At 46.8% G+C, this 12,728-nt stretch overlaps 1 protein-coding gene across 2 annotated transcripts in view; it reads right to left on the bottom strand.

Moving 5' to 3' along the window:
• LOC109376985 (Fc receptor-like protein 3) overlaps window positions 1-2,300 on the bottom strand; it is a 4,730-nt gene extending 2,430 nt beyond the window's left edge. Inside the window, exons 1-3 of one of the 2 annotated variants that reach the window (XM_019633165.1) lie at window positions 2,086-2,300; window positions 1,835-1,986; window positions 1,453-1,581 (exon numbers count right to left, since the gene is read on the bottom strand). In XM_019633165.1, coding sequence (XP_019488710.1) covers window positions 1,453-1,480 — 28 coding nt within the window. In that variant the 5' untranslated portion in view covers window positions 1,481-1,581; window positions 1,835-1,986; window positions 2,086-2,300. The remainder of the gene's footprint in view (window positions 1-1,452; window positions 1,582-1,834; window positions 1,987-2,085) is intronic. The other variant, XM_019633164.1, reaches the window with a different exon arrangement.
• Between the last annotated feature and the right edge of the window lie 10,428 nt (window positions 2,301-12,728).

The raw sequence follows: 12,728 nt of genomic DNA, 5'->3' as shown, positions 1-12,728 counted from the left end.
CTGGGACGCATATACCTCAGAAGCAGTTTCTAGACTCTGAACAACCACTTTTTACTTGGTTGTTAAAATGGAGCGAACAAGACTTGGTCACTTTCATTGCTTTGATGCCTTGCTTAGTGTGAGATTCTGTGCGGAAGGCAGCCTGGCCGGCCTCCCCACCCAAGCTGGGCACAGTAACAAGTGAGGGGTCCCAAGGATCAGATGGAGGGGCATGGCTGCCTGGGAAGTCACATTGGTGAGTGGAATTGTAACTGACCGACGGGACCGGAAGTTGAAGCATGACACTGACAGGAGATCCTTTTCGGGGTGTGTAAAGATTTGGCAGCAGCCCTTTTTGCTGTGGATGGGAGTTAATCCTATGTCCTTTGATTGTGGCACTGGCTTGCACAGGCAGAGGGAGGGACCTTAGGGAATAAAGGAGGCCGGGTCTGAGGCCCTGTCAGCATTAGCAGATGCCCCCAGCCCTTGGTCCTTACACGGAGGCATCCTGGTGGGTGGGAAAGACCTGAAGTCCGGAGAAATCGCAGGAGGGCCTGCTCGCCGGGGCCGTACCAACGGCTGTGACCTCAGAGGGGCGACACCGCCCATGTTGCCGTGTCTCCACAGCCATCATTTACGGGAATAGGCCGTGCTGGCCAAGAGGACCCACGCCCAGAGCCCAGCAGGGACGCAGAGACAGGGGACTGACCTGGTTGTGCTCGTCCGGAGGCTGCAAGGGAGCCAAGGTTTAAAGATTAGCACAGAGCGTTGGTTTTCAAACCTCTGCAGTTAGATACTGTCTGAGAGCTTTCCTGACATCCCAGCCCCAACCGCTTCTTCAGTTCCTCCTCCCCATGTCTTTGTTCTCATGCTAAAGCACTCATCACCCCCAAATGACAGAAAAGAGCTGGTGGTGTATTTCATAAACAGCGGTGGTTCGTCGGCACACCCCAGCTCATCCCTCCGCTGCTGCCTCTTAGCCTCTTTCCCCTCCTGCCCTCTCTCCTTCTCTGGCTGAACTCTTGGGGTAGAGGGGGGGCTGGAGTGGGGGGCCGAGCCTCCTCTTCTTTCTTAGGCGTTGGTCCTTCCACTTTTCCAACCTCTGGTTAAAATATTGGCTTCAAGTCTCAGGAAGGGGGGTCACATGTCTCAGTAGGTCCTCCCCGACCTGCCTAAATCTTAGAAGTTATCATTTATCTCATGGCTTTGGAGTTGTGGCTTGGCAGCTAGAAAAACCCAAGCTTCTTAGAGGTGATAAAAGAAGAATGGGCGAGAAGCCAAAGGTAACACACTTGGCCGCCTCTGACGGCTGCCATCAGGGCCCTTTGCTTTTCCTGGGAGCCCAGCTCGGCTCATTTTCCACCGCTTGTTATCTGTCTGTGCACCCCAAAGGGAACCAGGGACAGAGCGCCTTGGTTTGCCCCGTCTGTCCCCAGGCGCGGTGCCCCGTCCCAGGGGAAGCCATCTGCTCACCCAGGGTCAGCAGCAGCCACACAAGCATGGGGGCCTGGCCTGGCCGAGGGCAGGGAATGCTGGTCGCCCCCAAAGCCAGGCTCCTCGGCTCCCACGCAGGAGGGCAGGACGGTGGTGCTCAGGAGAGATCTGTAAGAACCAGAGGGAGAAAGGGATTAGAGCTTGCCTTGGTCCTGGAATACGAGCGTGGCTGCCTTTCTAAACGCTGTTTGTGTTTCATCCGGCAGCATGCGTTTCAGTTTGGGTGTCCGTCTTCCAACCGCTCAGGTTTCTCAGAAATGTCTCCAAGGCTGTGCCTGGTTTCTCTGAAAATGCTGAGCTCTCTCTTGCTAGTATTCCAATCACTCTTTCTTCGCTTTCAAATGGGAAAGCCCTTTATTACCTTCAATTCACACAACCTTTGGTTCCGCGTGAGGCTTCCACCACACACACATGTGGAGAGGGCGGCGTCCTGCCAGGTTATGCTGTCTCACTCCCAAGGTGTCTGGCAGATTCAAAAGCCTTTGGGAACTTGACCTAAGCCACATGAAGCTGCTAAGAAGGCAGAAAATAGAAATGTGCAGATTAGCAAAAGGGGCTGTCCCTAGTCCCACCCAGGCCTGTGCAAATTAGACGATAAAAGACCCATGTCACCTGTGGTTCTTATGATTGCAAGACACCCTCGGCAAAGACCATCAGGAAACTCTAAACAAAAAAGGCTTGTTATTCACTGATATTAGAGAGCACATGACACGCTGGGCGCCACGCTGCAAAGACTCAGGCCCCAGCTTCTGCTTTTCTTGGAGCTCAGGGTGAAGGCTCACTCAGCCTGTGTGAATTCAAAGCCTACGAGAGGGAAGTCAGATCAAGGGAAGAGGAAAACCAAGTGCCCACGGGGTCGGTTATGGAAATCAAGAAGCACCGAGCTGGGTCTTCTCCCTTTTCTCTACTGTTACATCCCCTGGGCCGCTAACCGTTCTTTCTTGAAAGCCGGCATTTAATGAATACTTTTTGAGGGGCTGTGAGAAACTCTGGACGACTCTTCCTCAACATTCGATTGAGACCTAACTCAGGAGCTCTAGTCTATCTGGGTTTTTTGATACTTGTGTCCCTTAACTTTGTCATTTATTTTTCCTTCACCAAAGCTGTTCCTCATTATAATAGCATTCCTTTCCCAGAAGTTTTCTGGCTATTACTCCTCATTGAGTTTTCCCTGCTGACAATATAACCAGCTTCTCTCAAGAGAGTTAGGCTTTTTATTAGGATCTTCTTAAAATTTTAGATTAATTAAAGAAGAATTGGTATCTTGATGATGCGGAATTTTCCTATTCAACATATGTCTTTTTATTTTCTTTAGAGAGATTTTGGGTCAGAGTGTCATATATATATATATATATATATATATATATATATATATATATATATATATAGAGAGAGAGAGAGAGAGAGAGAGAGAGAGAGAGAGGCCTTCCACATTTCTTGTTAAGTTTAATTCTAAGATATGCATTTGCCTGTTTACTGAACAAGGAAACTTTTAAAGCACAGCCACAAAACTTCATGCTGTATGCCCTTCTTCCCACGGCTCGCTCACACTCACTCTGTGGGGCTGATATATTCTCTGCCCCTGGAGGAAATCTCGGGCAGGCTCCGAGCCTATCCACATCCTCAGGTGATGTTAAGTAAACACACAAAACAACAGCAACAAAAACAAAAGCCTAGTTTTCCAAAGAGTCGAGTTCTGTAATTAATGGGTTTGGTGTCATGTACTAATAATAAGAGCTCCCTGACCATCTAAATTAACGTTTTCACTCTTAAATAATAGTACTTACAGTGTCCCTGTTTTTAAGCGAATTTTTTTTCTAGTATTTATCTACTATCTAACATATTAAAACACTCCGTTTAATGAAGTTTCAGCATTCTTCTTAAGATTATTTTTCAGGAACCTTTAATTTTTGTTAATGCCTTTTTAGTACCTGTGGAGGTAGCCATATAATATTTCTCTTTTTCATCATTTTAATCAATGAATTATATCATCTTTGCACTCCTGGTAAAAATCCAATTTTAATTGTGTGGTTTTGGAATATAAACTAGCACTCTATTGGAGATTTTTTTTCATCAATATTAATGTGTGAAATTTGCCAGGCTTCTCATTATTGTGATATTTTTGGTTTTGCACTCCATGTTATTCTGTCTTTACAAAAGGAAGTTCAACATTTGCCTTTTTTGTGTGTGTTCTGAGATAGTTTACATAGCACCCTAATGATCTGTTTTGTAAAGGCCATGAACTCACTGTGAAACCGTTTGCACCTGGTGAAGTCCTGAGAGGCAGCTCTTTTTCGAACTTTCTCCATTTCTGCCCTGGGGACAACACTGTCAGAGATGCTGCCACCAACACGCAGGCCTCCCATGCTTTGGGACACATGCAACGCTTGCATTTCCCTGCCTTCTTGAAGGCAGAATGCGTTGTTCCCTGGCAGAAGCATCTAAGAGGGAAGGGTCAGTTCGTTTCCCCTTCCCATGTTTTGGTAGTCATGGAAACATGCCACGTTGGCGGCACCTTAGGACTGAGACGGCTCCGTCAGCTTAGGTTCCTGAGTGACAATCGTGTTAGAACCCCTAGCAGATCTGTGCTGGGAGTGTGGCTCCGTGGTAAATGAACCTCTGTGGCTTTAAGCACTGCAACGTGAGGCTTGTAAAACAGAATAAGAGTCCATCCTGTGACCATCTGTCTGCATTTTCTTTCTCCTCCAGGGAATTGACCTAGGAAATCACCTGTGTTATCCAAGGTTCCAAATTTACTTTCTCAGAATTGAGCAAAGTGGTCTTCTGTGATACTTCCAGCTTCCCCTGTATCTGTGGTTATTACCCCATACTTTCTCCTTTTTTTTATTCATGAAATAGTGTAGGAAAGAAACGGTTTATCCAGTTTTTTCATTAAAAAGTAAAGCTATTAGAATTATTTGATCTACCAATTTTGCTTTCTAATTCTAGAATTTCTGCTTCTATCTGTGTTAGCTGCTGCCTTGTTAGTCTCGTTGTTTTGAACAATTTGGATATTTAATGCATTTGCTTTCCTTTGTCTTATAAATTTATATATGTATCAGCAGCTTAAGACTTAATTCCCATAAATTTATGTTATAGACATATGTGGTGTTTTTCATAGTTTTGTTGTGAATTACCAGTTGCACTATGATCAGAGAACATTATTTATACCACATCTACTTTTAAGAATATTTTGAAGTTGTCTTTGAGAGCCAACCTATCAGCAACTTTTGTTATCGTTAGAGAGTGCTTAAGAAGTAGACAAAAGTTCACTTTTAACAATAATTTGTTTGGTGAACATTTCCTACAATCACATAGACTGACTTTGTACTGCCTGAAAATGAGTGTCCTCTGCCTGATGCCTGAATGACTCCTTGGAAATCCATTCTTCCTATCCTTGACGACGAAACAAGCTGCCATTTCTCCTTCTCCTTGGGAAAATAAACAGGGTAACTTCTGACACCGATCCCCAGGGAACCTGATGCAGTTGGAACATGGTTGTGTGACCAGCGAGCACCGTCGTGATTGGTAAATGACATCTAAACTGGGAGGAGCCTGCTCAGGATTGTTACTGCTGGTGGGAAACAGAAATGGGGGCAACCCCAAGTGGGATGTGACTCTTGGAATTTGCATGTACCTTGTAGTGGCCCCAAGGCCCATCTTGTCCTTGTCCTCTGACTTGTTAGTTGGAGGATTAAAGAAGAGCTCCTGGACCACTGTGAAGACTCCCTCTGATGGCACCCCAAATGCTTCCATGCTGACGTTTGTTTTTCTGCATCTTTCTGTGAAGCTCAATGGTGCAAAAGTGTACCTACTGAGTCTAATGAATGTCAACATCAGGTGTAACCCCAAGACCCTGCTACACAGTGGGTGTCACAAATATCAAAACATTTTAGAAAGTAAGGATGATTATGGTATAACAGGCCACAACATGGCACCCACACACCCCTCTAAAATCACTCTTAGAGGATGAGTCCTATTGAGAATATGCCACAAGATATGGAAAATAAATTTGAGTAACTACACAGTAAAATTTTGTTGTTAAATAGACAATCACAAAATAAAGATGCTCCTCAATGTGCAGTAGGCTTACATTGTAAGTTGAAAGCATCACTAAGTCAAAAGTGCATTGAATACGCTAATCTACCAAACATTATAGTCCACCTTAAACGTGCTCAGTACAGCCTATAGTTGGCTCTTATCTTGTTTCATCTCAAGAGTAACGTCTTCCTCTTTTCCTCACCAGAATCATGAGACACAGTTGGGGGTTTTGTAGACACAATGGGATGCAAAACCCCAAAACAATATCCAAAACATGCTGGCAACACAGGGCACTGTAGAGTGTCCATTGTTTAACCCTTGTGATGGTGGAGCTGGCTGGGACCTGCAGCTGCCCAGCATCACGAGAGGCCACCACCTATCACTAGGGAAGAGATCAAAACTCAAAGTTCAGTTTCTACTGAATGCCCATTGCTTTTGCACCATTATAAAGCTGAAAAGTCATATGTTGAATCATAAGTCAAGGACTGTCTGCATATAGAAAGAAAACTAGAATTTTTTCTATTATGTCAACAGCAATCTCCAATTTGGGGGTGCAGTGAAGAAAAACTTCATTCAGTACAAATAGCTTGATTGTGATACAACATGGCTGCAAGGTGGCCCTCAGGGGAGGCAGCTCTCTAGCTAGACAGCTCCAGTCCCATCTGGTCTGGCCTGGTCTAGTCTGCTCTGCTCCAGTGTTGTAGCTCCTCAGTTGTGACTCCAGCCAGGGAACTACAGGGTTTAGCCTTTGGTAGAAATCGAAGTGCACTCCCATAGCCAGAGGGAAGCTGACGTATACAGTGAGTTTCCCACCCCTGGTCCCTGATTGGTCCATCCTCATGCAAATGAAGACTCCAAATCCTCACAGTTTGATTGGTCCAAAGAGCACTGTCCTGATTTGTCAGCGTGGAGCCACTCTGACTGGATGGGGAAAAGTCTCAGTCCTATTGGTTTAAATGTGATTCCAGGAAGTACTTTATAAGGGCTGGCTCAGATGGCAGGAACAGTGCTCAGGCAAGCAGGCAGTCCAGTGCCTGCCACAAGCAGTTGAATGCAGGCTTCTCCCTAAAGCCCCAGCTTGTGTGAGAGGCCCCTGTTTAGTAATGGTTGCTAGGCTCCGTTTTCAAAGTTTGAGCCCAGTCAGCCACCAGGAGCCCTTAGTAGCTATCCTCTTTATCAGGTCAACAGTGGGGAAGGAGTTGTTTTGAAGAAATATAAGTGAATGTTGTTATTTATCAAAGTAACTTAGTGATTACTAGCAGAAAATAAAAACAGAATACATAACTTTAAGAACAGTATTAGAAAATTCAACCTCTAACTGGGCGGCAGCTGCTGCTGAACAGAAGATGATCATGCCTCCTATACATGCTGACCGTGGCAAACCTGCCGGGACTGTGGATCTGTCTTAATAAAATTTGATTAAAAAATAAAGTCTTAGAATGGACTGGAATTTACAAGCTCAGTCTCAGCCAAGACTGAGACCTGCCCAGTGAAGGGCACATGGCAATGTCAACGAAAAAACATCCAGCCTAAGAGAAAGCTTATAAGAGTTTATTTGAGCCAAACTGACTATTGCCGGGAAGCACAATCTCAATGGATTGAGAAAATGCTCTGCAAACTGGCGGTTTGCAGTTTATTTTATACATAGAATCAAAGGAGAAGGGTTACATGAAATCCACTGTTGGTAGATTAAGGGGGTGAGAGAAAGCAAAGCGGGGAAACCTCTGGGGTTGGATAAAAGTAAATTGGAGAGACAGGTACTTCTTCCACATAGGTGGGTACAGAATAGTTAATAGTTCACTTCTTGCTGCACATAGAGATGGTAATCAGGGGACAAGAATAATAATGAGGGATTCTGTAGTTTCCTGCTCTGGTCCGGAAAAAGGGATGACTGACAGTCCAAGGGCATGTTATCCTAGATGCAAAAAGACAATAAACAGGCTCACTTAAGGTGAAGATTCACTTTATGAAGGAAGCTTCAGGCTAAAGATGTGACTTTCCGCCACAGCCCACCTTAGTTATGAAATTTTTTATCTTCACATCATCTTATGTTGTGAAGTGTCAGTTATTTTCAGTTTCCTGAGCTTGTCAGGTTTAACCGGTGGCCCCTTTTCCATCTTCAGAAAGCAAGTGCAGATGAGCACATAGGGCCTGACCCGTAGGGAGAAATGGAACGCAACACACGATGCTGAGCTTACCGCTGAAGCCCACCTTGCCCATGCACTGGCCCGCCATTTGGTGCATCCTGGTCCCCAACACTGGGGCTGGGAGGGGGGCAGCCAGAATCAAGACAGGGAACAAGTGGGGACATATCAGCCTGGGCTGTAATGTAAATGTTGACATCACTGGGTCTTAAATCTGAGGTTCCCCGTGCTGAGTTGTGAGGGCTGCCTGGCTGGGTACCAAATGAATTTTGAGACCGCAAACTCCTGGGTGACCCCGAGTACCACTGTGGCTGGCTTCAAGATGGATGAATTCCTACTTCACCCTAAGATGAGCAATGGGCTGCCGCCTGGTGACCCCGTTTGCCAGGTGCACGCAGAGCCAGTGGCTGCTATCACTCCCCCTGAGCAGAAAGAAACGCGTGCTTCTCAGCTAAAGTGCACACGTCCAGCCAGGTGGGTTTAGGACGCGTTCAGATCCCAAACCCAACTGTCACACCGACCTGTCAGCTCTGACAATGGCACGAATGTCAGTGCTGTTTGCTGCAAGCTCAGCCTAGAACCAGAATTTCAAGCTGTACGATCATTGAATTTTAAACTATTTTTCAGTATGACAATCTTCAGAGTTTAGTTTACCTTTGAACGCTGTATGTCTGGGATGCCCGCATTGGTAAATACCATGTTAGCTCTCCAAGTTAAAGGGGGCTTAACTCAAAGGTATAATCCTTTCAGAGGTACAGAGAACACCCAGTTCCAAAGCAGGCCCTTTCAGCTCACTTTTAGGGGGGATGGCAGCCCCGTTTGAGATATCAGGTTTCTTACTTTCAATTTAGAAATGACTGCAAGTTGAAGGTGACAGACAGCATGCAGGTCCTTTGTAAACCTGTATCGAGCAAATGAATGAAACGGTGTCTTCCAGAGAACTGGGCGTAGTTTCTGACATTCCTGGAGCATTTACTGTCTGAACCATCTCACAATAAGACTGAATAATTTCCTTCTGGACTCTGGAGGTTGTGTTGATTCAATGGCAGACTCTCAGGAGCTACAGTTTTGATGAGTTCCAAGAATTACAAGGATACAGAAGATGATCGCAGCTCGGGCCCCAGACCCACGGGATTTCAGAAGCCCAATCCTAGAGCAGGCGGCTCACGCTCCCAGAACCCGCATTTACTGTTATCAGAGAATAGAGCTGAGGTCCAACCACAGGTAGGAAAGGAGAGAGGCACAAAAATGCTTTGTTTAGCTCAGTGGGGTGCCAAGCAGTTGGTGCCAGCTGACTCAGAACCTTGGAATTTAAACTTGTTTGTGAGAAACCTCCCAGTAGAAGACTGATATTGACTATTTGGGGGATGGGCGGGAACCCCCTCTTTAGTTCCTTTCTTTCCCAGTAAATCTATTCAAACCTCACAGTTTCACTTCCCTTTGAGGGACACCTTGTTTCTGAGTCGAGGCGGGGATTTCTCGTGACATCGCATCTGCCCTTTTGCCCAAGCAGGTTGGATGCCTCTTGCGTGCCCTTCCATCGGGGCCTCAGAAGCGTGCCATCTGGCAGACGTTCACCTTGTCCCCACACCTATTTCAGTGGGGACACACAGCTCAGCAGATCGTGGAAATGGAGCTGCTGGCTGTGTTTCTGAAGCCTGGGCCCCGGATGGTCTGGTGAGAACCAATCCTCCCTAAAGTTTGTGCCCCAAGAACCTGCCCTTTGAATTCCAGAAATACATCCATCACATTTCTGTAGGACAAAAGTGACCCCTGCACACCCGTTTGCAACAACTCTCCCAACTTGAAGGTGACCCAGTGATGCTTAAGCCTAGGGAACACCACGTGAACCCAAGAAGGGGCCCTCCAGTGTCCTCCTGGAGCCTGGCTGCAGGCTGGAATTTGGGGCGACTGATATAAGGTCCTTTCTAGGCCTGACACCCACAGTTTAAGGCGATATCCTTTCTGGTGTTTTGTAGCACACAGGAAACTTACCGCTAAAAGATGTTATTGCAGCCATCAATGCCTAAAAAAAATTATAGCGATTTCAGCTTTCACCAAGAAAGACTCTCTGCTTCAGCGGTGACTACCGGGAATGACACTCAGGCTTTCCCGGGCCTTCGAGGAGCCAGCAGCCCGGTGGTCATCTGTGTGCCACTGTCCCCACGGAGCCCTCGCCTCATTTGCATTTGTTCCTGCTCAGAGAGAAAGGCCTTTGTAGTTCCCCAAGACCCCGATGGGGTTCTTGTGCCTTTTCTTATTGGCATTCCTGGGCACAGTCCCGCCTCTATAGAAACAGCCACTGGTCTATAAACAAAAACACCCCAAGTGGATGCCACCTATCAAGGCCTATACCCATGGGGCCTATAGCAGCAAGCCTCTTGCCAAAGCTCAGCAGGGTTTTAGAAGAGTGGTCACAGCATGAGCTCCTTTGGTCCACAAAATGCCCTGCTCTCTTACCAAAGCCCAGAGCAGGAGCCTCACCTTGAGAACATGTGGTCCCCATATTTGTTTCTTTGCTTTTATTTCTGTCCTCCTGAAGCCCATGCTGCTGTTGTTTGTGTCTCTGAGAATTTGCTCTCGAAATTTTAGACTTTCCCCCGTGTAGGGGACTGTCCATTCCTATTTGCAGACCTCTCTGCCCGCAAACTTGCATCCGAGAGGAAAAGCATGTCGCTGAGTTAAGCATCACTCATTGGCTGTTCCCCCAACAACCGATCGGATAAGTCACTTCACTTTCCCTGGGGAGGGGAGGGGTGAGTTAAGGGGCAGAGCTGGGGCTGCATGTACATATAAGAAAAAAGTGCTCCCCGCGTGAGCGCTCATTAATTTATGCCCGTAAATGAAAAGTAATTCTTTTTGGTTAGGTTAGCCAGATTTAGTAAACAAAAAGACAGGCTTCTGCTTACAGCTGAATTTCAGTTGTAAACAATGAGTACTTCTTCAGTGTAAGTATATCCTGAATATTGAGTGGGATGTAGTGATAGAAAAATTGGTTTTTCTTAACCTGAAATTCAAGTTGAACAAGGAACACTATACAGCGTGCCACTTGTTGTGCTAAGTGCTGGGGCCACAAGTTAAAGATGACATAATCCTTGACTTACAGAGGAGAAGATAGAAAACAGTCCAATGTTTTTAGCACCAGACCGGCGCTAACATTAAAACGCCCGCCGGCTGAGCCTCTCTCTTCCCAACTACAGGAAACAACCATTAGCAGAAACCATCAGCATCTCACCTCTGACCGTGAAACAAATTGTATCTGTTTGTGCACAGCTCAAAGTCATGCATACTCAGATGCTGCTTCTTTTGCTGACAGATGTGCTAGACACAGAGCCATTGCTGTCCCTAAGGACACACACGCTCCTGAGAAATGCTGTCAAGCGAGTGGGAAATTGCATTGTGCTGGGATAAACTGTACAGCTAGAAATCCTGATGTTCCTGAAGGACACGCGAGGAGCACCAGCCCAGGGTCAAGAGACCAGGGAAGACCCCTTAGGGAAAGCAGCACCCACACGCCACAGTCACCAGTTTACGATAACCCGTACTAAACAGTGAGCTGAGTCAAATGTCATCAGTGGTTTCATTTCATGTAGATACATAGATATAAGCAATTCCTTGTGTCCAGAATCTTATAGAATCCTTTAGCCACAAGTGACTAAGGAAACCATCTTAAACATCTGACCCTCTATCCTCAACCTTCTCCTCACTGTTCATCGGTCGCTCACTCATCCAGCAAGCACTTATGGATCAATCAGCATGTGACAATATTCTGCCCGGCCTTGAAAACACAAAAGTTAAAGACAAAGAGAGAATCTTAAAAGCAGCCAGAGAAAATCAGTTTGTTCCGGCCCTATAAGGCGGCTCCCACGAGACAGTCAGCTGATTTCTCAGCAGAAACTCTGCGGGTCAGAGGCGAGCACCTGGGGCAAACCTCAGCGGCTCGGAGTGTATTTCTGTCCAGCAGGTGAAACAGCAGCTGAGACGGTACACGTTTTACAGCATCTTAAATGCCTTCACAATGTGAGCACTTTCAGGGTTACAGCAGTTCTCAGCCTTAAGGAAGGGTCTGCCATGCATTTCACAGGGGCTGCATGGCAGCTTCGAGGGGCTGCTCTGACAGAAGCAGAGCAGCTGGTAAGACCTCGCCCAGGATAAATTGGCTTCTTGGCATGTTCGTCTTTCCAGCCTTTCCTTTCTGTAGACTGAGGCCTCCAGGAAGCCTGTAATTTCCACTGTATTCCGAGGGCCCGGACACGTCCCATGTTAGCTTGGCCCTGATTTCCTTAAATGTGGTGGGAGCCCCATCCAGCAATACTATAGTTTCCTTTTAGTTTCTGGGTCGTCCTGTCCAAAGGCAAACGGTTCCTGGGACTCAGAACTTAGGGCGTGCCATAAAAGGCATCTTTTCAATCCAGAACTGGAAAGCAGCAGAAGTCCCCAGAAAGAGCTGTAAGCAACCAGTAGGGCTTGGCACCGCCGGACGTGTGTCCTCTATAGTTTGTGATGGCTCTCAAATCCCATACCAAACAATCACCTGTGGCCCCAGGTGTGTGTGCCAGCAGCAGGAGTTCAAACCCAGGTCCCTGTGGCCCCGAAACCCGTCACCTTCCACCCCAGCAGGCAGCATCTCGCTTTCTCTACACGACGCACACCCAGAGCCTCGTGTGTCCCTTTGTAGGTGGTGACGGCATTTCCCACACCAGGACCCCCAGCCCCGTGGACTCTGGCCCCAGCACCTTCTCCTTCCCTGCCACACTTGCATTTTGCCTTACAAAACAAGCTCAGAAATCTCCACATGGTGCCTCCTGGAATTCTAACCAGGGGACCAGAAATCACCGGTTTGCGTGCGAAAAATCACCGGTTTGCGTGCGAAAGCCCTTTTCCTTCCTTCAACCCCTGTCATCAACCCCACAAACACCACCGTCTCTTTCAACCACAAGCATCGCTGTTGTTATTCCCGCCCACCTGAGGCCTGGTCTGCTTTGAAAAACAGTATGATTCACCTCATTGGAATATTAACGTCCTCACAAAAAAGAAATGTGGTTATCAGAGGCGTTATGGCTTCCTTCG

The sequence above is a fragment of the Hipposideros armiger genome, unplaced genomic scaffold, assembly GCF_001890085.2.
Source record: "Hipposideros armiger isolate ML-2016 unplaced genomic scaffold, ASM189008v1 scaffold_1256, whole genome shotgun sequence".
In the NCBI taxonomy this organism is placed as follows: domain Eukaryota; kingdom Metazoa; phylum Chordata; class Mammalia; order Chiroptera; family Hipposideridae; genus Hipposideros; species Hipposideros armiger.
Note: the sequence above shows the minus strand (reverse complement) of the source record. Positions and strands in the feature narration are given on the sequence as shown.